This window comes from Triplophysa dalaica, chromosome 9 (genome assembly GCF_015846415.1).
Source record: "Triplophysa dalaica isolate WHDGS20190420 chromosome 9, ASM1584641v1, whole genome shotgun sequence".
In the NCBI taxonomy this organism is placed as follows: domain Eukaryota; kingdom Metazoa; phylum Chordata; class Actinopteri; order Cypriniformes; family Nemacheilidae; genus Triplophysa; species Triplophysa dalaica.
In genome coordinates, this window is record NC_079550.1 from 465745 (window position 1) to 493347 (window position 27603).

At 38.7% G+C, this 27603-nt stretch overlaps 1 protein-coding gene across 2 annotated transcripts; it reads right to left on the minus strand.

Moving 5' to 3' along the window:
- Positions 1-27433, minus strand: si:dkeyp-97b10.3 (uncharacterized). 2 transcript variants are annotated; one of them, XM_056756274.1, is made up of 16 exons: positions 27316-27417; positions 22706-22851; positions 11433-11464; positions 10611-10640; positions 10433-10510; positions 9862-9897; positions 9482-9525; positions 9133-9185; positions 5511-5728; positions 5178-5431; positions 2466-2609; positions 2247-2382; positions 2111-2161; positions 1789-1869; positions 1427-1720; positions 1-456 (listed from the first exon to the last, which is right to left on the minus strand). In XM_056756274.1, exons 1-16 carry the CDS (start codon positions 27373-27375, stop codon positions 428-430), a joined length of 1686 nt encoding a protein of 561 aa, XP_056612252.1. In that variant the 5' UTR covers positions 27376-27417; the 3' UTR covers positions 1-427. The 2 variants fall into 2 exon arrangements, with proteins under 2 accessions (XP_056612252.1, XP_056612253.1); XM_056756275.1 differs by lacking the exon at positions 22706-22851 and having other exon boundaries at positions 27316-27433.
- Positions 27434-27603: the final 170 nt, after the last annotated feature.

Below are 27603 nucleotides of genomic sequence, written 5' to 3' on the forward strand. Positions count from 1 at the left end.
TAATTGAAAAAATAATTCATTTATTTATACTCATGATCGTTCACAAACATTTACCTGAGAATGCAACATCAATAGTGTTGTAAAGGAGCTTATGTCACACATGATGTCAAACAGACAGAGATATTCAATGCCAACACGTACGTCTCATCTGAAAAGAGAGTACGGCTTGTAGAGCTCATTCTTGATGTTCTGCTGATATCTTTCACGACTCATGATTCACAAATAAAACATTAAAACACATTCTACAGTTCCAGCGATGTACAGAAGCACCAGCAAAGTCAAACATTTAGATGACAAACAGTAGAGACACACATTCAGTCGTCCTTTATCGCTGAAACTGAGGTTAAAATGAGAATTTCTTAAAGGCATTCTGGGTATTTCAGTTGTTGGAAGATTAAGTGAAGACTTCATTAATCATCTCATAAGCTCATTTAGCTGAATTACTTTGAAGCATCTCTGTGAAAAGACAAAACAAAGAAACATGTTAGTGTTTAGTTCCACGTACTCCCTCAGAATAATGTCACAAGAGATGATTCTTTTTCACCAAACATAAGCATCTCTTTACAAGACAAATGGACATCTATATAAAACTTTTATAAGGATTTAAATATTCTCTTATTTTGACATTAGTTTATTATGTTTCTGTGTAAAACAACCACGCACAGCTGACAGAAAAAACATGTGAAGAGTTTGGTTCCAAAATTAGATAACTCCCCTTTCATTGTGTAACGCCGTGTCCTATCCAGACACGACCCGACATGTGATAAAAGGTATCTTTTCCATGTTAATCAGAGGTTTTGTCCTAACCAGCCGCGACGAGCAATGGCCGTTTCTATTTTAGATAGAATTATTTGTTATTTTAGTTTCTATCTCTGCAACGTCGCGGTTGACAGCTCCGCCCACACAAGGATCTCATTCGATGTCAGTTCTGCACCTCGTGAATATTAATCACCAAACATGGTTGAGGACAGGTTATACACGTTTGATTGCATACGTTTAGATTCCAAAATGATAGCATTGTGTCTGGTGAGGTATCACTGAAGTCATGAGAACAGGACACATCTCTCTTGTGCACTGTTCAGCTGCAGCATACGAGGCTGCGTGGACAGATAAAAACTGTTCTGATTGGCTGTGTTTTGTGATTGATTGTCGCGTTGTGCCCCTTTCTCACTTTCGGTATAGTAACGAAGCAGTAAACAAATTGCTTATAGCAGGAATATCATCGCATCGCGTTTGGTTAGGATGCGGTGTTAGTCAGCTGTATTTTTTTTGTTCTAAGGGCTTAAATCAAAACAAGCCAATCTAACTTAAATGGAATGCACAGTGAAAAACATGATTTTTGAAAAAAAAAAACGTTTAGGACGCAAACTCTTCATGTCCGGTCCTACTCTATATTTTTTGGGGGGTTCAAAGTGACATCACTCACCAGCTAGAATGGCGATGACCTCATTGGGCACGTCATCGTTGTCTTTCAAACATTTATGGAGTTCTTGAATTCCTGCTTCTCCTTTGGGCTGCCGTCGCCTCCAGCGTTCCAGCATGTTGAACTTCAGCATGACGACGTCCTCGTCTTTGGCCGACTCGATCTCCTCCAGATCCTGTTTGCTGAGGCCCAGGTAACAGATGGCCACGATCTTCCACTCCTTCCCCATGCGTTTGGCCACCTGCATGAGCTGCTGGTCTGTCAGGTCTGGAACTTGGCACGCTATCTTCTTACAGTCTGAGGACAAAGCGGACATTCAGTTGGTGGGACACAGAACAGAATGGGGATCTGCGTGATGAAGCTACCTGATTCATCCACGGAGCCACTTCTCTTCCTGCGCTTGTGATAGAGCTCCTCCTCTGACGTGCTGGCCCGCCTCTTTCTGCCTGTACACACATCAGTCACCTTTCAGCAACACAAACACAAGGGCAGTGGTTCCCAACCCTGGTCCTTGGGGTCCCCCCTTCCAGAATGTCGAACACCTGATTCTACTCGTCAGACCCGCTCTGGATGTTGTTTGTGTGATAAGCTCTCTTATGAACACACAAAGCATCTGATGAGTTGAATCGTGTGTTCTATAAAGGGAGACGTCTAAAGCATTGGGAACCACCTTATGCATATACGCACCTTGTGATGGTTTACGTGGCTTCTCACAATCCAGACTGTGATCGCAATCTCCTGTAAACAATGCATACTTCATTTACAGTCATTTCATCATGGAAAAAACAAATACTGTGTGTTACGAGTGCAGATAATGTCGTACCCTCTCTGATGATAGCACTCCAGACGGTCAGATCGGAGTCTGTTTCTGTCAGCAACAGCTTGAACGGAGGACTTTCCTCAAAGAAAACCTCAAAATATCCCTTCAGCTCCACAATGACTGCACTGAACAGCATCTCCTGCACAAACACACACGTCATTTCCTGAAGCACACACACATGCACACACATGCACACACATGCACACACACTCTGTGTCTGACCTCTGGTGTGATGTGACCCACAGGTTCACTGGTCAGTCGATATCTTTTGTTCTCCTCTAGGATGCATGTTGGTGGTTTATGTACTAGCACGTATCTCTTGTTGTTCTTGCAGTTGTTGGCCCGTCGAACGGCTCTCTGGATGTCCTGTGATGATGAATGATTATTTAAAGGGCCAAAGAATTCATTTACGCTATGTTAAATTGTTCTCTGATATCTACATGATATCTAGCTTGTTAAGTGCCAAAATGATCCAGAAACGGTTTAACATGTCCATTTACAACCCCAGGATTTGTCCCTAGAATGAACAGGTCTGTTATTACCTTATTTGGAAGGGTGATGAACATTAATGTTGAGGTCTGCTCTGATTGGCTGTTTCGCTGCGAGGCTCATGCCACTAGCTCGCACAGCAAACAGATCACGACTATCAGATGTGAAATGGAAGAAGTGGATAAGATCACTGCTTACTGCTTGCGGGAGGGGTTCTAATGGTGATATAGCCTTTACAGTCAAGCTGAGTCCTTTATAACCTCATACACAATACACTGTATAAAAGTCAACCGGACTGGAAACACCAGTAAACAATGACTGGTGTCTGATGTCGGCTTCCGCGTTTCTAGCACTCTGTGTGTGAAACTGAAAGTGAGTGACGGTGTGAGAGTGTGAAGACCACAGGAATGCTCCATACATGACATTCTGTGAGTAAAGTCCAGCAAAGCATCTGTTGAGTCGGACACAGAAATGTCTAAACACATCCGATCTCACCACGAAACACTAATGTCTCACTTCTGATATTACAGCAACAATGTACTTCATGCGTTTGTCCAGCGAGGACAAACCGACACGCTTACTGATGACACATACATGTACATAAGACACAGTTTCATAGGGCCACAGTTTCGTTTTGTAAGCTAGGAGGAATTCCCCCATATATGGGTCTCATAGGGGGGATTTAAAGATTTTGACAAATGAATCATCTTTAATTTTAATGTCCACAGCAACCGTGTATTTTTGTCAGAACTTCATACAAAATGTCCATTTGGATTAGAGCGTGGCAAATGAGAACTGTTTAAAGAATGGCTGTCAAACTATCAATCGCATCCAGAATAAAGGTTTGTGTTTACATAATATATTTCTGTGTACTGTGCATATTCATTAAGTATTTTTTATATTTTAATACATATTTAAGAGAAAAATAAAAACAAATAAACATTTATATATCACTTCAATTATTGGTAAATAATCAATCAGTGATCACCCTCGCACACCTGGAGGAAAACAAAAACCAGAAATGATCAGTAATTAGGAACAACAGAACAAACCTGCACAGTATCTTGCAAAATATTTTAATAAATACAATGTTTCGGTCCATGACCTCTGTATATCTAATGAAGGTTGAATTTAAATACATTTTGATACTTTTGCAAGATTGATAGTTTGTTCTGTTTTTCCTAGTTTTGGGAAAATGTAAATAAATAATATTTCCTAAATATATACACATGTTATTATTGTGTTTATCAATACAAAATGAACATGCTCAGGGGCCGTCACGATAAGGAGGTTCAACCAAGCTGATTTGAGTTAGTTCTATCAACTCTGGGTAGACTAATCTTGAGTTAAGCGCTTGCACCACAAATACGACAAGCCATGATCATTAGATCTCTGATATTCACCACAGAAAACAGCACCAAAGAATTTCCCTCTTTTCAGGGATAATTTACTTGTATATTATGTTAAAACAAACCTTTACACTGGATTGGATTATCGTTGAACATCCCTAGTTTAACTTCTAGGGTTCAGTATTGGTTCATCCGGTTCGGATCAGCGTGACACAGACCACGTTACTTACAAAACAGATGCTCATCATTTTTCAGCTAAAGACAGAGAAGACAGGTGTTGTGTGGAGAAAAGCTCTGACCCCACACCTCACGTGGAAGCTAGGACATACTCACAGTGTCCTAAATGCTTTGGTTTGGAACGAGGGTAGTATGAGAGAGCAAACCACACCAGAGAGCGGAACTGAAAGCATGACGTAAACTATGTGACTGTTTAGGAATAGATTTCTCCCAATCACGCTCGGGCACAGTTTAAAGTAAACGGCTAAATGTGAGTCAATGCATCATCTGACAGGGATGTTTTTGCATTAAACCTGTTCAGCAAAGACTGTGGATTTAATGTCTGGAATGAAAACAATGATTTTGTTTCGTTGGAGCCAGGGGTGGGTTTATTTCACTATATTATTCTGAGATGAATTTCTGGCGAGAGAGGACCAGGCCCGGACATGTGTTTTAAGTTTGTATTTATGTTCTTGTGGCATTTTACTTCTGGGTTATTGTTTGTTTAAACTTTATTTAAATGTTCGCCGGTTCCCACCTCCTTCCTTCCTTCCTTTTATTGAACCTCATAACAAACTGTTTATCTTATACATTTTATTCTTTTGATGTGTTGTTCAATGTTTATTATTGCTACAAAATAACACAAACACACACACACACACACACACACACACAGTTTTTCTAGGTCACAGTGTTAAAAAAAATGACACAAAGCATAGAACCGCTCAAACAGTCAAACAGCTCATGGATTATTTAATATAAGGTTGAACATCTATAACTTTCATCTAAATGTGGATGATCTCAGGCTTACAGAGAACACGTAGACTTCTGTCAGACAGGAGCACATTCTGAAGTCTATCAGCTAAAGGTGTTTCCTCACCTTGACGTCGGAGCAGTTGTTTCCGGCCAGATAAACTCTGAAGGAGAAAGACTGGTCTTGGCCAACCTCTCGAAACACCTGCACGACCCCGTGATGCTCTGCAGGTTTAGACGTCTTAACGACGGGACCCACGGGTGAAAGAGACGACACGTTCCATTTGACGTGGCTGCCCGAGTGATCGGTCGAGGGTTCGATCTGACCGCGCCTGTTCTTCACGTGCAGTATGCTGAACTTCACATCACTGTTCTCATCAGCTGAAAGACACATTAGAGAAGATGAAGCACCACACGAGAGAAGACAAGAACCTGACCGATAAAACAAACAAGTGTGTACCTGTCAGACACAGCGAGTGTGGGAACTGCACGGATTTCAGAATCTCCGGATCACAGTCCACATCAAAAATGGGTCCGGCAAATTTCCAGGAGTCGCTCAGGTAGCTGGAAAACTTGCTCCACGAGAGAACGCAGTATGTGATGTTGACCCGTTGAGAGACTTCGAACACCAGTCCAGTGTCTGAGCATTCATACACACCTTCTGCCTCCAAGTGAAGCCTGTCAGAACATCAGAACCGTCAGAAGATCCGCGGCTAAAAAAAACAACAAGCCTCTGTGTGAACTGTCTGAACACCTTAATTACAGTGACATACCTCACACATCTCTTTATACATATTGTCCTTCATTTAAAAGTGTTTTTTCTTGTTTTAAATATTATTGTTTGGATAGAACACCCAACAGGGTTCAGGGCAAAAGAGTACAAGATCTGCATGTTGAAGTCTATCTACTATGGATTCATATAAACACACATTTTCACATTATACCAATTCATAGGAAAGTGTCAAAAAGTTTTCCTGTGACATTAGGTTTTACACTCATGACTCAGATCTTCATCTCCCCATGACTCACTTTTGTTCAGAAACACTTAATCGTTTCTTATTATGAGCTGTAATAGTATTTCTCTAGTTCAGGCTGTTAGAATACGCATCTTTCATGACTGATATCATTGAGAGTTTATAAACGTGAGCCTTTCATTTCTCAGTAGTGTACTGAGATTGGTCACCTTTCTCTTAATGAACATCACACTGAGAATTCATTTGGTGTGCTGCTAGTCATTTAGAAATACTGCCACAATACAGAAATAACGCTCAAGTTATACAGCAGCAATACTGTGATTCACACTAATTAAACATGACTATAGGGTCTGGCGATATACGGAAGACACGATTAATGGTTAGAAATTTGTCAACTGGTAGAGATTTTGGTCTATCGTCCCTATCGCAGTAGAGATCACTTGAAGTCGCACGTTACATTACCACACATTCACTTTGACAATGGAAGAAGGCAGCAGTGGTTAGTTTCGCTTACACGTGATGAAACCAACAACAAGGAGAATGTAAAGAAAAAAGGTGCATCGTCTGTAGGGTGGGATCAGTTTGGGTATAGGAAAAGTGATACGAATGAGACAAACGTGACTTGCAAGGTATGTAAGAGCACTGTTTTAACAAGTGGTGGAAATACTTCAAACCTTTTCTATCATCTAAAATCAAAGCGTACAAATGAATATGGCCGAAGTAAAAAAATGCGGCAAACCTCACCACACTCATCTACAACATCACAGAGCGCTTACAAGCCAAAAAATTCCGTACAAACTTCCTTAACGACGTCTTTCACAAATGCTATTCCCTACGACAAGAAATCTCGAAGATGGTTAGACATAAACCGTGCTATTACAAAGCACATATGCAAAGACATGCCACCTATTCAGAGTAGGGGTCGACCTATTATCGAACTGGCCGATAATTGGTTAATATCAACGTCCATATTAAGTATTTTTTCGATTATGGACATCGGTCATTTTAAAAGCAGATTTGCAGATACAGTAATTTAATTTTTAAATGCAGTATTTGGCTTCGATGCTGCCAAGGATTTAGTGAAAGCCTTCAGAACACTGCACTAGTCTGTTGCCTGGAGAAATGCCCGCCCACCTGATTTGTTGGGAGTCAGAATTCCGGCCAATCAAGGCGGGAGGCTGAAGGCACTGGAAGGATTGGATTTACTCGCACTGAAAGCATTTGCTAGTCCGAGCTGCTGCAGTGATCCCGCATCAGTTGATGGAATAGCCATTCGCACATTATTTGAAGTCATGCCAATCACAAATACAAACCATTTTAAAGCGTCATGTAATCGCGAGCACTCAAAAGACGATCTTCATTCAGTGCATTCAGGCAATGGACGCGCACATGGAACACAGCCGCCACTCAAACTGCTCGCAACAAGTGTCATATTAAGCGATTTTCAGAATTTATTACGCATTAATGATCAGACACACACGTTATAATGGTCGTCTTGGCACGTATACACATGAGCACAATCGGTTGTCTTCAGTGAGTGTCTTCAGATCTGTGTAATAAGTGTTTTTCCTTTATGTCTTAACGTGCAGCCAAATCTTTTTTTATAGAAACGGAGAAAGACTCAAATACTCCATTAATTGTGGTCATACAAATAAGACTAATACATGATTTGAAACTGATCTGGTCTTTTATTGTTGTGTTCTCAATATCTAGAGAATATTTTTGCTTTTGTAAAACAATGACAATATACAGGCTGTGCTTTCAGCAGTCTCTCTCTGCATGCATCGTTCTGAAACGCATCATTAATACTCTGCAAAAGCTCATTATAGAAACATTAAGAATATGTATAAAGAAACTTTGAAGTGTCTACTTTAAATTATCCAATCCATAATTATATATTTTCGGATTATATTCTATGTATGAAAGTAAAGACAAGTGCAGTTTCTCCAGCATCAACTTGTCGTGTGTGATCACATCCTTGCGCAGAGCGCTCTATTTCACATGATTCGCCCAAGACCCAAACAATGGCACAACAAAGCAGCAATAATCTTTGTTAGATATGTTGATTGTACTATTGTTTTTTATTTCTTTACGGTTTACCATGTTGTCACTATAGTAAACGTGTAGTAACCATGTTTTTTGAGCAAAGTTTTTGTCAGAGCTCTTGTTATTCTTAATTTTGAACATTTTTCCACCTGACATATATATCGGTTCAATATATCGGTTATCGGACTACTAGGATCTGTAATAACCGATATCGACATTGGCCCTGAATAACGCATATCGGTCGACCTCTAATTCAGAGAGTTGAGAAGTAGGGTTTTAAAGCTCTGATGAAAACACTAGATGCAGGGTATGCAATCCCAAGCCAGAAATATTTTCACCAAGCGGAGTTGAAAATGTATTCCTGTCTTTAGCAATGTTGAAAATGAGTTTTGTAATGTCTCTTACTTCAAAACAACTACAGATCTCTAGAGGAGCCGCTAAAAACAGTTGTATATGAGTCTAACGATACACTTCATGAGCAACTAGACCCTGTGCAGCAGAAGTTTACAAACGTCGTATTCCAAGGAAAACACAAAGAAGATATTATTGCGCAAGGTCTCCGAGAGGCATTGAGAGTCTTGAGGATTACAAGAAAACTGGCAAGTCTGTGTTACTACAGACAACACAACAAATAACATACAGTAAAAAAATGTTATATATCCTTATTGTGTTTTATAACTCCATGTGACATGCAATTGTGTTCATATAGCTCTTTTTTCAACTTTTTAAGAGTGCTACAACACTTTATGTTTGCAACCCAAGTAAGTAAACTAAGAACATTACAACAAATGAACTCGGACTATACAGTAAACAGTTTGCTTAATTTGATTTATGCGTTTTCATATACAAATTGCCATATTGCGATTTATATTGTTATCGAGATATAAAACTGCTTCTCTGTGTTTTATGCACAGCTCTTCAGTGAACTACGGATCTTTGATCAGTAGGAAGTACTGCTCGGTCTGAGTCGTTTGTGACGAGCATTTGAAAAAGCAACACTGGTTAAACATCATTATAAATATAATTTTTTATCATGTGATAAAAGTGAGCAGAGGAACTTACTGCAGGCGGTCTCTGGAGATTTTTCTGGGGGTCACAAGCTCATGTTTGGGATTCTGTGAAGGTAAAATAACAGTTATTTTTATCATCAGACATTATGAGGAGCGTTTATCAGTTTGTAAATAGACATTAAGGGACACATTTAATAAACAGTGCAAAATATTGTGGGCTGATGGGAGTGGACTCCTACAATTGCACATAAAATAAGGTCAGTCTCGAAAACCGCCATGTCCACACCTTTTAGCGCTAAAATTCACTGCGTGTCTTTCGTAAATACAAAGTTTATACTTGAGAAGCTGAATATTTTCATTATACACATGAATGAAAGTTGCACTGATCATGACCGTCTCACCTTCAGAGCTTTACATCTGTCACAGCAGAACTTCAGCTGTTCATCTGAAAGATAAATCAGACACATGTGACATGACACACAACAATACAGCTTGACAATAATCTTTGAACATTTCACAGTACACAATTCGTTTTTTTTCTTTGCCCCGATTTAAAAACAGCATCATATGGATAAAACACTCAAAACATTCAGTGCGGACAAACATGTACACTTCATGATAACATGAACAAATGAGGTGATGAGAGAGATTGGTTATCTGTTTTCTGGTGCTGTTTTTTGGCACAGTAATCGTAAGTGTTATAAACAATATAAAATGTTACATCTTCAGCACCATTACATCTGAATGATATGTACTATTTGAAATATGGCTCAGCACTTACCTCTGGCATCTTCTGCTGTGGGTCTCTTATCAGAGTCTAAAAAACACACAACATTCCTTCATTATATCAAATGATTCAATTCAGAAAAAACATGTATAGAAATAATACAAATGATTATAAGAACATGGTATTCAGATGTCAGTGTTTATTATTTAGATGAGGTAAAGTACTGTGTCTACTATACTGTGGACATACATCATGTTTATTCAGTGATAAGAGATGCTGCTGCTGTAACTGACCAGACACAAAATATCAATGACATTACGCTAATACCCAATAGAGTTTACATTGCCTTCATTTTCCATTAAAGTTTAGCAAAATCTGCCTTGAATTGTAAGTTTCATAAGAATCTACAGTTACAAGTAACAAAAAGAAATGATGCGATGTGGCCATAAACGCTTTGTTTTGAAATCAGATATAATCAACTGCAGTATATATTACTAGACATGTAGTATATACATGGGTGATGACGACACACATCAATAATCATTACCAATATAGATGATAGTAAGAGAAATAGAGTAATTTTAAGTGTTAAGGTAAACGTATATAAGAAATAAGATTATGAAACCTGAATGTGTGTTGTGTTTCTCTTCATCAGACTCATCATCGTCGTCAGAGCTGTCCTCTGTTGATGTATCTGTGCTTTCTGATCACACACACAGGCACAAAGCTTTTAAATACATCACTTATACCAGATGAAGCTCAACAAATGATTCTGCATGTTTGATAGGAATGTGATGTTATACCTGAAGCGCTGTGAGTTTCTGCAGGATCATCTGTAAAACCCACACACAAATGAATGATGATGTGAACTCAACATCTGAACATTATCACTGATATTAAAACTCTGACACATGAGCACTTGTACACATGAACACAATAACAACAGCTTTTATTATGTGTGGGAATAAGAATCATGATAATAATAATAAATACAGCAATAACAGGGTCAAGTCCTTCAAACGTGCAAAGGGAAATATATGTGGTCAGCTCTTATGAGTTTTTGAAAAGCAGTTAAAAACATTGATAACAGCAATTAAACCACAAAAAAGTTGCAAACAATAGGTGGCATTATGGCCAGATAACTATGAGGAAGACAAATTGTGCTCTTAAAGGGATATTTCACGTGTTTGTTTGCCTATATATTGACCTCGTGTCTCTTGTCTTGTGCTGGTTCGTTTTGCAGTGTTCCGTGTCTCACGCTCTTGTAAATGTCCTGATACAGTCACTCAGGTCCATAAATATTGGGACATCGACAAAATTCTAACATTTTTGGCTCTATACACCACCACAATGGATTTCAAATGAAACGAACAAGATGTGCTTTAACTGCAGACTGTCAGCTTTAATTTGAGGGTATTGACATCCAAATCAGGTTAATGGTTTAGGAATTATAACAGTTTGCAGTTAAATAATGCCCAATTATTTCAACAGATGAAATCTTAACGTGTGTGTTCATGTGTTTTCTGATGGTCTGGAGAACTTCAGCATATATTCATACAGCTGCTCAAGTAAATACTGAAACGCCTTACAGACATCACCAGACTGTTAATAAATGATGGACTCACTCTTCACATCTGATGGTGAAACATCTCCATTCCTGGAATACACAAATACAATATTGTGTTAAACAAAGTGATGTTCAAAAAGGTGTTCATCATTCATGTTATACATACGCCACCAGATAAATAATGCTTCTCCAAAAAAACATACGAAAAAGCACTTTATGTCGGTACAGTACAGTAGACGTTCTCCCAACACTGCAAAAAATGACATTCTTGGTCTTCTTTTCTTGTTTTCCAGTAAATATGTCAACAAATTATTGAATCAAGATGCATTTTCTTGATAAGCAAAATGACCTGCCAATGGGGTAAAATAAATAATCTTGAATTAAGGTTGACATTTTTCTTAGTCACTCAATTCAAGATTATTTTTCTTACCCCATTGGCAGATTTTTTTACTTGTTTTAAGCACAAATTCACTGAAATTTCATACATTTTCAAACATACAGCTGTGTTCAAAATTATTCAACCCCCACTGACACGTGAAGCATAGCTTGACACAAGTGTCTTGCAGCGATCTACGGGTATCTTCGCCCATTCATCATGGGCAAAAGCCTCCAGTTCAGTCACATTCTTAGGCTTGCGCACTGCAACTGCTTTCTTTAAGTCCCACCAGAGGTTCTCAATCGGATTTAAGTCTGGTGACTGCGATGGCCACTTCAAAATGTTCCAGCCTTTAATCTGCAACCATGCTCTAGTGGACTTGGAGGTATGCTTGGGATCATTGTCCTGTTGAAAGGTCCAACGTCTTCCAAGCCTCAGGTTTGTGACGGACTGCATCACATTGTCATCCAATATCTCCTGGTACTGAAGAGAATTCATAGTACCTTGCACACGCTGAAGCTTCCAGTACCTGCAGAAGCAGAACAGCCCCAAAGCATGATTGACCCCCCGCCATGCTTCACAGTAGGCAAGGTGTTCTTTTCTTCATAGGCCTTGTTCTTCCTCCTCCAAACATGACGTTGATCCATGGGCCCAAACAGTTCTAATTTTGTTTCATCAGTCCACAGAACACTATCCCAAAACTTCTGTGGTTTGTCCACATGACTTTTGGCATACTGCAGTCTACTCTTCTTATTCTTTGGGGACAGCAAGGGGGTGCGCCTGTGAGTTCTGGCATGGAGGCCTTCATTACGCAGGGTGCGCCGTATTGTCTGAGCAGAAACTTCAGTACCCACATCTGGCAAATCTTTTCTCAGTTCCTCAGCAGTCACACGGGGACTTTTCTCCACTCTACGCTTCAGGTAGCGCACAGCAGTCGAAGTCAGCATCTTCTTTCTGCCACGACCAGGTAGCGTTTCAACAGTGCCCTTTGCCTTGAATTTGCGAATGATGCTTCCTATGGTGTCTCTTGGTATGTTTAACATCTTTGCAATCTTCTTATAGCCATTGCCCTTCCTGTGAAGAGTAATCACCTGTTCTCTTGTCTTCCTGGACCATTCTCTTGACCTCACCATGTTTGTAACCACACCAGTAAATGTCTAGAAGGAGCTGAGTATCACAGTCATTTTAAAGCTGCCTAATTGGTGCTTATTAGGCTTTATTGCTGCTCCCTGATACCCACAGGTGTTTTCAATACCTGATTGAAAACACTTCATTGAACCTCTGTTCTTCAGAGTGGTAGTCTTTAAGGGGTTGAATAATTATGTCAATGAAGAATTCACAAAAGAAACATTTACTACTGTATTACAAAACTAATTGATGTCATTTTAGTTGCATATGGTTCTTTAAGAAGTCCTTGTAGGATTTCATTCTGAATACAATTACAAATGTACACTAAATTCCCTAAAACCATTTACAGCATTGGGGGTTGAATAATTTTGAAAACAACTGTAGGTCAGTATGCCCATCAAGAAAATGCTTCTTGATTCTAGAATGTTTAGACATTTTTACATAAAAGAAGAAAAAAGTCTAAGCAAGGAAGTTATTTTTCGCAGTGAATTTAATTTGAAAAAAAAGGTTTTTGTTCTGTGTGGACAGGCTCTAGAGTATGATCAGTAGAAAAAACGTAAATTTGAGAATTAAAAACCCAAACAATTACACTCACAGTCCCAAAGTGAAAAATAAAGATGTCCACTTGACATAAAACAAAGTTCCACATGTTTCCTCTCGAACAATCACGGGAAATGCAGTGATGAGTAACTCCAACTACACAATTCACCTCACACAAATACTGACAATAACCCGAACTGACGGACACACTGAACATGAGGTGAAACATGCCTAACACATGTCAGATCAATTTGAAGTGTAGTGTTTTATCAGTTCATTAACATACAGGAGAAGTCGGAAGTGATGGTCGAGTGGTTCGTGCTCTGACATATGGCACCAGTGTGTCCCGGGCAACCCGAGTTCAAATTTATCCTCATTTTGTGCCTTAAGTGGTATGCCAAATGGTATGGGGCAAATGTTAACTCTATCTGGCTCTCCCACATCCATATTCAGATTTCTGGATTATAGTAAAACAAGTAACTATTTTGCAGAAATTTATTCATACGTCTGCAATACTGCCCTTTTATAACGCCAGGTTTTCCATAATACATGTTAGCCAAGCAATCGTGCAAAAACTATAGACTGTTTCAGACCGAGCTGCCTGTTTATGTGAAGTGCGTTTGTTGATGTGCTTGTTTCTGTGTGACGTTAATCAATGGTGCACCGCTATTTTACTTAATTTTTTACTAGTTTTAGTCTAATTTGCAAATTAAACTCGTTTTCCCGCTGCATTGAATCCATATAACTAGATGCGTACTTGCTGAGAAGAATCCTGTTAATTAAATATGTCATCCGGCTGTTCTGCGTGTCTGAGTGAATGAACTGCACAGTTTAACGCCGCTCATGGATTTGTCTGTGTCTGCACTGTATTCAATTAAATTTTATGTATATAGCGCTTTTCACAATGTGCACTGTTTTTAAACAGCTTTACAGGAGAAAATAAGAAAAACAGAAGAACAAAAAAATCACAAAAAAGGTCAAACACAGCACAGTTTATGGTGTTTATAGAACAAGCACGACCATTGTCGTAAATAATATCGAATAAATACAGTCTCCCGATGGTTTATTAAGGATATTATGCATGAAGTGAAAGCTTGGCTGAAAAGATGTGTCTTTAATCTAGATTTAAATTGGGAGAGTGTGTCTGACCCTCGAATAGTATCAGGAAGGCTATTCCAGAGTTTAGGTGCTACGTATGAGAAAGCTCGTCCCCCTTTGGTGGATTTTGTTATTCTAGGTGTTGTCAAAAGTCCTAAGTTTTGAGATCTTAGAGAGCGTGATGGGTTGTAATGTGATAAAAGCTCAGTTAAGTAAGTAGGTGCTAAACCGTTCAGGGCTTTGTAAGTAATTAAAATAATTTTAAAATCAATACGATACTTAATGGGTAGCCAGTGAAGCGGTGATAAAACTGGGGTTATGTGATCGTATTTTCTTGACCTAGTAAGAACTCTGGCAGCTGCATTCTGGACTAACTGTAGTTTGTTTATCGATGATACAGGACAACCACTAAGTAGAGCATTACAATAGTCAAGCCGTGAGGTCACAAATGCATGAATAAGCTTTTCTGCATCTGCAACACATAAACTATTTCGTAATTTGGCAACATTTCTAAGGTGGAAGAAGGCTGTTTTTGTGATATTTGAGATGTGATTTTTAAATGACAGGTTGCCGTCTAATATAACGCCTAGATCTTAAACTGTATTTGTTGGAGAAACAGTGCAGCTTTCAATTTGAAGGCTGTAATCGGAGATATTCTGTTTACTTGATTTTGGTGCTATGATTTATATTTCTGTTTTGTTAGAATTTGATTAAGGAAATTACTAGTCATCCAATGTTTTATGTCTTCGATGCACCAATTTGGATAGCTGAAAGGAATCGTCTTGATGAGATATATAGCTGAGTGCATAACAGTGGAAGGTTATACCATGTTTTCTAATAATGTGGCCAATGGGCATTATGTATATGGAGAAAAGCAAGGTATGAGCACATGAACACATGAACATCATCTCCAGTGTTGCTCTGAGAGTTTATTTAACAAGCATTTTACAGTTTGATTAACACATGCTTAACCTCAAGCATCTTCCCGATGACCGTCAAAATAAAAGTCCTGCTAACCTGAACACAGAGATGAAAACATACTAGTGAACTTAACTATAGTTTTTGCTATAGAAAATTGTAGTATTCTTGTAGTAAATTGATAAATCTGTAGTAAACACTGCAATATACTATAGTAAGGTACAAAAACACTATAGTATCTAAACTAATTTAGGTAAACTGAAAATTCAATGACCCTTATTTATCCATCTGTATTTAACATTTATGTCCTTTGTCTGTTATCTGCCTATTCATTTGATGACCTGCTTATATATTTTTTTAACGATGACAACAGACAGTTTCTACTTGTGCTTAACTTTATACATCTGTAGCACCAGTGCTTTGTGCAAAAAAAGTTTACATACAGCCCTGAATGTATCTTTGCTCCAACAATTTTCCAGCTGATAAACCAATAAGCCACTTCACAAGATGTAAAGTGTTTACATCTTGGAAAGTGGCTCATACATAGGTTTATCAGCTGGAAAAACCAATAGGCAGAAACATCTCAGCAATGACATACTGTCACCCAATAGGCATGGGAAAGACTGAAAGCCATGAAAACGTCTTGGTTACGTCTGTAACCTTCGTTCCCTGATGGAGGGAACGAGACGTTGTGTTGAGAGACAGACTTGGGTTTGATTCCGAGAACCTATCATCTCCGACATAAATCTGAAATGCCAATGGGCTTTGGCGAATGGCCCGCCCACGGCAGTCTCCACCCCGTACATTCGGGTATAAAAGGAAGATGGCGGCGGTCATTCATCACCCTTTCTGCTGAGGAACCTGGAGGTGCTCCTTGCAGCGGATCGGCAAGGCGTTGTGACATGTCGACGTTGTGTTGACAGACAGAATGGGGACCTATCTCTACACGTCACAGCGCTGAGCCGTATTACGACCTCAAGCTGAGCGAAACTGACTAGCCTAGCAAGTCACAAGAGAGCGTTGCAGCGAGACGTAACCTTCCAGTGGAATAGTAGTGGACATACTGTGAAGCCCCTTGGGACACGAAGAATGCTGGAGGTCCCTACACTCTTGTAGAGGCGAGCACCATCAAGAGCGGTCTTCATCGTAAAAGAGGATGAGTGACGTCTCAGAGGGGCTCACAGGCCACCAAGGCCCTGTAGGACCATTTATGATCTTAATAGGGTACAGAGCACGGCCGAAGTCGCATTCCTGAGGAACCTGGTGACCAAGTTATGTTAACCAAGAAACTTACCCTCCAGGCGATCGTGATGAGCGACACAGCGACTACATACACTCTCAACATGGATGGGGAGAGATTACTCTCTGGTCTCTGTAAGGTCAACACTGACCGGATCAAGGGGTTGCGGCAACATTCCGGAGAACGTAGCCGCTGTGACCGCCACAACAATCATGTTGATGTGATTAGAGGAGTGGTTAGATTGGATGGTTCTAAATCGCGTGTTTCGTCATTTGCCGGTTCGAGTCCCTCTCTGACCACAGAAATAATTTTACATCGTTATGGGTTTTATTATGTATCGCAGGGTAGTTTCTATATTTCTATTTAAGCATTTAATGCATGGTCAGGAATAGGAGCTCTTTTTCCACAACAATATGTTCCCGACACCGTGCAGACAGCCTCGCCAACAGCCTTTAAATAATCACCTTAAACCACATCACTTGCCCACTTAAACTGCATTAGCACGCGGCCACTCACATAACCTACGGGACATATTGCCATATACCTCCGTGAAGAGACTGACGCTACTGTGTGTGGAACTGACTTTCAGCCAAGAATTTAGAAATAATTATGAAACAATAATAAAAAAGATGACTATGCTGACTTGAGTGCATGTTCTCTACATTATTATGTGCAGTCTGCTTTACTAACGTTCTTTTCCCTTAATAAAGTTAACTAAAATGCTTTTGTTCTGTATCATTTTACAAGCATACTGCATTTTCGATTAAGAAAATTAGAATATTAGGTATGTTTGTTGTGGATAGTTTGTATTAAGTAAAATTTACATTTACATTTACGCATTTGGCAGATGCTTTTATCCAAAGCGACTTACATTGCATTGTCCTATACATTTTACATAGGTATTTGCAATCCCCTGAGATCGAACCCACAACCTTGCGTTGTTAATGCAATGCTCTTACCACTGAGCTACAGGAAAGCTGAGTAATGTGAAAATGATAAGTAATATATCAATACAAATGCCATACCTCATAATATCCTGTTCTTTTGTGTTGTATCCGTTTTGGACAAATACTGTGCCTGCATAAATTGGCTTAATTTTGTTTCTTTTTGACCTCCCTGTCTTCTGTTGTCCTTAAAGGCTCTGTATAAGTTTGCAACGCATGCTAAACAATTAGCTTATATTTATTTATTTTCATTTGACAATGTATATTTAACTTAAGATGGCTAGGTGTTTTTTTTCTTTCTTTTTTCATAAAGGAAACACTTTGTTGTAATTACACCTGTTGTTCCACATTAAATAAATAATAACAATAGCCTATATATTTCATTTAAAATTGCTGTCTTTGTCATCAAAAAACATTATATAATAATAACCCAAACATTGCGCCTTGCGCTCAGTATGAACGGCACCTGGTAGCTCACAAAAGGCTACCAAATCATTCTTCCCCTCATTCTTCTTCACTGCTGCTTGCTAATCTTTGAATAACTCTTAACATAAATCATGTCCCGCACATTATCTTCTCTTTTACTCTATGTAATTCTTTTAACCCAAAAGTCACACTCGCTTTGCTGGAAGTGGACATATGCAAATTTTGCAATTATATGATGAATAAACTTTATTTGTCCTACAATAGCCTAAATCTGTGCATTAAAATGATGGGCTTTTTAATTATGTTTTTAAAATATACGCCAGCGGCACTGAAACTCGAACATGTTTCCATGTGCTGAATAATAGAAAAGAATGCATATTTTTTTTATTTCAAATGGAAATGCGGAAGTTTATTTTAATAACAGAAGCTTCTTTGCGTTTCCATACGTTATATAGCGTCAGTCTCTTTACGGAGGTAAATGGCAAAGCATTCGGCTTTCGGCTGTGGATGATTTGTTTGAACATAAGTGGTGTGTTCGCATTATGAAGAACTGGCTGAGATCCAAATAAGGTGTCAGTGGAAAGACATTAGTACAATGAAATGGGAACGGCTTTTAATCGTGTAATGCACAGTTGCTTCATTGTCGTTGTGATGCTGGTGGTGGACCGTTATGTTCCCCATGGGAAGGCCGAGATGATCAGAGGATACCACTCGAACTGTGCTGAGGATGTAGTGACTCACTGCAGTATATCCAATAGCTGGGGGGCCACGTAGATGAGAACCAGTGGCCTTGGTAAAACCCTCAGAAACCAACCGAGGGAGCGGCTTTGGTGAATAGTTGAGTATATGGGGACAGAAGTCCGGTTGTTATTAAAGAAGGATTGGCTGTCCATTCTTAAGGAAGGTTATCTGTAAACTAAGCTTGTTACAGCGTGAGCTAGTGAGGGATCTTTGATCCTCGAGAATTTAAGCACTGCTTATACGGCTGAAAGTTAATAATGAAATATAAAGTTTTCTGCAGCAGCGTATGCTAAACAAATGCCAACGATCCAGATGAATGACGCAAAAGTCGCATGAATTCCTATATGACTGTTCAGACGGAGGTCGCATTGCGAAACATCAGACCTGTATCTGTTTTAGGAACACATATGGAAGTGGATCGAATCAGACTAAAAAAGATCGGATTCCATCTGGTTTGTCCTGTTCACTCGGTCATGCAGTAAACAGATCTGGGTTGCAAATGAGTAAAAAAAAAGGATTTTGGTGGCAGTGTGAACATGGCTTTTATAAGCAGAAGTGATGTCAACTTGGCCAGTCAAGTGCCACAATCCGTGTTTTTGTCAAGGTGGTGGCTTAGTTGAGCTTGTGATATTGTCGATTTTGTGATATTTTAGAGAATATTTTTAGAGATAAGGCTATGATGTTTGCAAACGGAAAAATTGCGCAGCCTGAGAGATTGATTATTAGGCGTTATTTCCAGAGCTTAGCCGGAAGTAATGCTTTATGATTTGAGTCTTTTGGGATTAAAGCTATGTCGGAGAGGGTACATTGGAAAAATAAAAAAGTCATTTTCAGGGTGACGAGGGAATTGATGGGTTGATTGGCAGGCAAGCTGAGGTGGAGTGAGCAACGGGAACGTAGGCCTATATAACTGCATGGATAGACATTTAAGTGGTGATTCATAATTTATGTTTACAAAATAAACCAAGATTTACCTTAATATATAACAAAATATTTTATGTGTTAAATGTGCAACGGTTCATCTGTACAGCAATGATAGGCCTACTTTCAACGTTAAGCAAAACGGCCGGCAGGTTGCAGCAGTGAAACATTTGATTGATTCATTCAAAGCAGATTGACTTGCTGAATCGTCTAAATCGTCCTAATTGAGGATTCATTTAAAATGAAACACCGCTGTTGTTGTTCAAAGAAAGACAAGCGTTCTGTTTTAATCTGTTGGAATTGGCGAAGTAGCGCAATAACAGTAATTTAATGCCATTTAATAAAAGCTTTATTGAACTGTATAACATTGATCGCTTGTGCAGTTGTGTGGGTATTATGAAAGCTCTTGCTATTGTCATTGTAAACCGCATTAGCGTCATTGAAAGGCAAGAATACAACATAATAGTTTGCAACATACTGGGCCGGAACGGCTTGCGGGGCCAACCTCAAGCTTGGGTCAGCCCCAGGAGTGGAGGAAACATCAGTGGAAAAGCGGGACGAGAGAAGGGCGTCTGGGCCTGCGTCGCTAGCAGAGGCAGCCTCGTCCTGGGGAGCACCCAGTTTATAAAAAGCAGAAATCGAATGTATTTCTGATTTTTCCTCTTTTTAAGTTTGAAGTTATGTTAACTGTTTGGTTGCACAAGGCGTTTCATGCAGGTCTGGGTGAGTATTCACTTTTAGATAGAATGCATCGTTTGATCCCACACTTTCATATTTGCAATTCTACGTGTCTAATACATGCATGAGCAACTGATAAAACACCTAAGACACAGAAAAACCCATATTCGTGTCATCATGTTTTTTATTATGTTATCGTGTTTTTATGTTTTATTCTGATAGTCATCTGTTTTTATGGCTTAAATCAAAACAAACCAACTGCAACCAATTTATTGATTGATATAAATTCGAATGCACAGTAAAAAAAATTTTTTTTTAATTTATGAGTTCTCATTTTGGCACCAAACTCTTCATATATTGTTCTTTAATATTACACCCAACCTCCCCCCCACGCTGTTTTGTTGCTTGTTTTGTAAGTTTTGAGTTAGGCTGAGTTGAGTTTGACTTGACCATAGTCTTTTTTATTCACTTCAATAGTGTGGATTATACATACATTGTGCGTGTTAATTTTACCTTTTTTAACACTGCCGATTTTGTCGTGTACTATATAGTCAATGGGGACTATTTTTTGGGTAAACTATCCATTTAAAATCACTGCAAGCTTCACCTCAACAGTCATTTACATATTTTGAAAAAAAAAATTGTCCCAGAGTAAAATAAATGATAACCTGGGATGAAGTGCAGTTTGAAAAGGCATTTACTGTTTCCGACTTCTAATGTGTCAATTTTAATCATTTTTTTCCAGCAAGCATGTTTGTAAAGACTCGGAGGTGTTGATGACGTTGATATGTTGAAAAAAATCAAGACATTGCATTATTTGTCAAATACAATCAGCTATGTGAAATCCAATCTATTATAATAATTCCTTCTCACAAACATCATAAAATAGAGACTTTGTCTAAAGAATTTGGTGGGTTCTTATCAGAACTATTACTGGCTGCAGATAGAGTCCTTGTCGTTGGTGACTTTAACATCCATATAGATAACGATACATATGCCTTGGGAATGGCTTTCAAAGACACTCTTAACTCCATGGGCGTTAGTCAATCGTAGTCAACGAAGCCACTCACCTTCGTAATCATACTTTAGATTTAATACTATCTTATGGTATAAATGTGGACGATGTTAAAATCCTTCAGCAGAGTGAAGTATTTCGGAAATTAGAGGTATTTCGTATAGCATGGAAGGATAGTACTCGAAAATACAGGAATGCCATAAAAACGTCTAGATTCGCCTACTTTTCAACACTAATAGAAGAAAACCCTCACAACCCTAGGTTTTTATTTAACACCGTGGCTAAATTAATAAAAAATAAATCGTCATCGACGTCAGATTCTGATTATCAGCATATAACAGTGATGAATTTATGAACTACTTCACTAGTAAAATCCAAGATATAAGAGAAAAAATTATAACAATGCAACCTGTAGTGAAATCCGCTAAACAAACTAACTACAGCACCCCTAAGGAGAAATTGCAATTATTTTCTACCGTAGATCCCGATGAACTGTCTAAAATCATAAGATCATCTAAATCAACAAAATACATGCTAGACCCTATACCTACAAAACTACTGAAAGAAATGCTCCCAGAATTTTTAGATCCACTTCTTAGTATTATTAACTCATCTCTGACATTAGGACATGTGCCTAAAGCATTTAATGTGGCTGTTATGAGGCCCCTTGTCAAAAAAAAAAAACTTGACCCAAGAGAACTAAGGAATTACAGGCCTATATCGAATTTACCTTTTATATCTAAAGTTCTGGAAAAAGTAGTTTCAACTCAATTATGCTCCTTCCTCCAAAGGAATGACATTAATGATGAATTCCAGTCTGGATTTCGAGCATGTCATAAGAGACTGCTTTGATCAGAGTTACAAATGATCTGCTTTTAGCGTCTGACCTTGGCTGTATTTCGTTATTGGTGCTTCTAGACCTTAGTGCTGCATTTGACACCATTGACCACAGCATACTCCTACATAGACTCGAAAATTATGTCTGCATTAACGGAATAGCATTGAAATGGTTTAAGTCTTATTTATCTGACCGTTTTCAATTTGTAGCAATAAACAATGAGGTGTCCCGCAAATCTCAGTCTTAGGGCCTCTGCTCTTGGCATTATATATATGCTACCTCTGGGAGATATAATAAAGCGACACAGAATTAGCTTTCACTGTTATGCTGATGATACTCAACTTTATATTTCCTCGAAGCCTCATGAAACACAGCAGTTCCATCAAATAATGGAATGCATAGTTGATTTAAAAAACTGGATGAGTAACAATTTTTTACTACTGAACTCGGACAAAACAGAAGTGTTACCTTGCTGGACTGAAAACCACCATACGTAACAACCAAGAATACTGCTTAGCTATTGATGGATGCTCCATAAAATCCTCGTAGTCAGCTAAGAATCTTGGCGTTGTATTCAATAGTAATCTGTCATTTGAGATCCATGACGCCAACACCTGTAAAATTGCATTTTTCCATTTTAAGAATATATCTAAACTGCGTCATATGCTGTCACTGTCAGATGCAGAGAAATTAAATACTTCCAGTATTAATTAGGCAAAGAAAATTATTTTGTGTAAATGCACAGATACTTTAAATTAAAAACATATTTCAAACCTGCAGCCGAGGTAACGCATTTGATTTTAAACATTTTGTTCTCCTAATGAAATTAAAACTTGTGTCTTGTTAATAAAGGAACGGACACTGTGAATTGGGGATATACTTCCAGTATTAGGCATGGTTATTTTAAATAAAGAAAATTCTTCCAAGTGTAGGGCACATATACTTCAAATGAAAACATTAAAAAGTGCAAAATGAAAGCACAAAATAAATAAATAAATAAAATACTTTCAGTATAAGGAACATATACGTCAACTAAAGTTTAGTTAAAGTTAAAGTTTCTTTACAGTAGTGCCATGCCATATATACAGTAAGAAAATAACTAAAAATACATTTGCACTGTTTAAAGGACACAAAATATTAAATTAAAATATTAAATATAAAAACTGTCAGGTGTCTTCTCATTTAAAAAGCAACAACAAGGAAACCCTAAAATTTTATGTTTATATAATGTCCCTGGTAATTTCAATACATCGCAGGCTCTTCCTAATATAAGGAGTACCTTTTGAAAATGACTTTTGGATTGAGGTTTGGGTCAGTTCCTGTTTTTTCTGTCCTGCGTTCTTCGTAATGGATCTTGCGGTTGGCTGCATTGCCTGGCAATGCTGGTATTCAACAACATGTTTAGTTTTGAGGTGGTAGAACAGATAAGTCGTGTTACCGCTCTTAGCTGGAACTTTTGCCCCACACACTCTACAGAGTATATTTTTCTGCTGCTCGTCGGACGGCTTAAATCCAAACCAAGTCCAAATAATAAATGTTGCACCGGTCTTTTTCACGAGCTCCTCTGTTTCGCTGACACTTTCAGCCATGTTTATTCAAGATGACGAATATGATGATTTGTTGCAGCCGGCTGCAGCTCATGGCTCTAAATTTTGCGGGTAGATTACGTCATCAACATGCATTATCGCGATAGTGCAATAGAATGAAAATCTCTATCGTAGGCCAATTTTGTATCGTTTATATCGCATATCGTTTATATCGCCCATCCCTACCCCACCTGTAAGTCGCTTTGGATAAATGCGTCTGCTATATGACTAAATGCAAATGTAAATGTAAATGAAGTGGTTACACACCAGAAAACGAGCGGCAGCATGTCGGGGAACAGGACTTTAATTTTTTTTTCCTCTCTCCCCTCTCTCTTTCCGGTCGCTCCGAGGGCTCCCGTCTCCGTTGTCTCGTCTCGTCGCTGCATACCCCCCACCCCACCCCCCCGAAGGAGGGGGAGGGAGCTTGCACAGTCGCGGGGGTACCCCCCGGCCTGTGAGGGGTGATGAGGGTATGTAGTAGAGTAGGCGGGGCGAGACCGTGGTTTATGGAAGCAAATAAGAGACGTAATGTTTTGAAATTTAACAGCCTATAAATACTTGATTTTGAATTATTTTCCTTTGGAAACCATGTATCTGAATTTATTTGTTTCGAATTTACCTCTATGAAATTTAAATATGAAAATTCTTGATTTCCAATTTAAAAACCTGAATTTAATGCTCACAAATTCAGATACAGAAAAAAATCAACTTACAGAATTTCTGATAAAATACATTTAGATTGATCAAATTTGATTGCTCTTATTCAGATCGAAAAATTCAAGTTAAATATTCACATGGTAACATCCAGGCTACCCAGGATAGGAAAAACAGTTGAGCCCACAGCCCGTCTCCAAATGAACCGAACCCTTGTACGGAACCATTGAACAGAACCAATGAACCGACGTCGGGCGGCCTATCAGAGCACGACAACCTGACTGTCTGTCATGATCCAAGAAGAGGTCAAGGCACCGATATTAAACCTGTTAAGAAGATGACTTCTAGGGAAAACGAAGGCGCTCCGGTAAGTTTGCTGTTTATGTACAGACTCTACAGAACAAAAGTATGTTGTTGCTAATTATTTTTTGGAACATTATTATTATTATTTTACGACCAACGTTGGTTCGGTTCATTGGTTCGGTTCATTGGTTCGGTTCAATGGTTCGGTTCAATTGCAGACGGGCTCTGGGCTCAACTGTTTTTCCTATCCTGGGTAGCCCGGATGTTACCATGTGAATATTTAACTTGCATTTTTCGATCTGAATTTGAGCAGTCGAATTAGACATATGTTTTCTTTGAAAAGTATTAACTTGAAATTTGAGATCTGAATAAGAGCAATCAAATTTGATCAATCTGAATGTATTTTATCTGAAATTCTGTAAGTTTTTTTTTTTGTATCTGAATTTGTGAGCATTAAATTCAGGTTTTTAAATTGGAAATCAAGAATTTTCTTATTTAAATTTCATAGAGGTAAATTCGAAACAAATAAATTCAGATACATGGTTTCCAAAGTAAAATAATTCAAAATCAAGTATTCATAGACTGTTAAATTTCAAAACATTATGTCTCTTATTTACTTCCATAGTGGTTCGAGTCCGGTGAGTAATTGTGAATTAGCGCCAGCTGTGCACACACTGGGCTCGAATCACGTAGGAGATGGGAGCATATAAAACGAACGAGCGACCGGACCGTCGAAGAGAGAGGACCGGACCCGAACATGTGTTATGTTTGTATTTATGTTCATGTTTTGTTCGCCGGCGGTCGTCCGTGAGGGGCCGCCGGCTGTTATATTACTTTATTAAATGTTTAAATGTCTTCCGGTTCCCGACTCCTTCCTTCCATTTTATGGAGATGTGTTACACTCTGTATCAGACTTTAGTTTGAAATGTGAAAGTGGAGCATGGGGAAAGTGTGTTAATGAAGAAATGGCTGTAAAATATAAATGGGTAAATAACAGCTCTATTAGGGCTGGGGGGAATATTCTGTTACCGCATAATAAAATGTCAACCAGAGATTTTCCTGAAACAAACACTGATTTATTTGATCTGGCTACGTTTTTATTTTTCTCTTTAGACGATGTCATCAACACACACAGCACGACATGTACAACAATATTAGAGACCATTTCCAGGTACTTAAAATATGGACCAGAGACGATAGGTGAGAGAGAGAGAATGTGTTTTGTTGACAATGGGTGCAAATCTGCTTTGGTTCACCCTACCCCTCCACCCCAACGTGCCGTATGATTACAGAAGTAATCGTACAGCTGTATCTATCTTTAATAAAGGTTATCAAACTAAATACTCTTCAAAGATAGGATGTATGCAATACTACTCTATAGGTACTCAAGATTAATATGGGATTGGCAGAAACCCTGTTTGTTAGCGCCGCTTTAAATAAATGTTTGTCTACATGCATCACTGAATGTCTGTATTCTATCTATCTATTCTATCTTGTTAAAGTTGTGTGTGTGTGAGAGAGAGAGAGAGATGATGATTTGATTTTTTTAATTAATTTTAGAGTTTAATGATACTTGTAGAATTAATTGTTATTATTTATTTGTGTTGAATGAGACGTTTGGAGAAATAAAGTAAATATGCATAAATATTTATGTTTTTATTTGTATTCTGCCCTATCTCTACTAGAGCTTTTCCCTCAAACAACGTGGAGCATCTCACACCTGCGCAAAAATAACGTCCGTAGAATGTTTTTATTATTCTTAGGTTACATAGATGAAGGTCAAGTTGCATTTATTACAATTACTTTGAAAACAAGAATGCCCTACAGAAAATCTTGTGGCTTAGTAGTTCATTAAGTGTAGAAAAGACATTGAAACATTAGCCGTTTTCATTGTTGTTTCATTTTGCAAAAACAATTCATGCTGCATTTATTCGACATCGATTTCTGACGGCGATTCAACGACGTTGAAAGGTAAGACGGTGAATCAACGTCAACATTTCAATGTTGTTCCAATTAGCTAAATCTAAACGCAATTCAACGTTCATTCCTTGACGTTCAACGTTGAAATGCTGGCTGGGTATTAAGTCATTAATATTCATTAAGCAGACTCGCATTTGTCGTGGCTCACAAATAAGCAAGCAGAATGTATAATCCCCTCACACACGCCATTTAACAAAAGCTTTCCGGCTTCTTTTATAAAGCTATCCGTTTAGGAGAGAAACCCATGTATTACGGAAGCATCAGGAGTTTACGCGTTCGTCGCGCGAGCTCATTGATGTTACATCCTCAGATGTTTAAAGTGCATTTAAAGTGTTTGACCCGCAAAGTATCGTCGGGGGTCACCACTGTGTGCTGGAGCACTGCGCCACAATTATTACTGTGTAGTAACGTTACTGTCGCTTTCATGTGTCTCTTCCACGCGCTCTTTGTTTATGTTTACAACGCACGAGCTAAATAACACGAGACCTGCCGTGATGACGAAGGTAATCCCTTCAGCTTGAACACAAACTCATTTCAACACCCACAAACACTCACCTGTCGTTCAGTTCTGCTGTTTCTCTGTAATGTGCCATTTGTGCGACCATTATTTCCCATACATACAAGCACGCATACACGGGAGCGCGCATCGGCTGTAGCAGGAAGTGGCGGGAAGTCAGACCTGCTCGTCCGCTTCTCGCGCATGAACAGTAAGTGTCAATATCCACTTACAAATACACCGTAAACAATACACAAGAGCTGTTCAATAGATATGAATCTCTCTGACCCGCGGTAAATTTGCATACTTAGTGAAAAACACTTTGTAATGCGATCTCTTTCGATCTC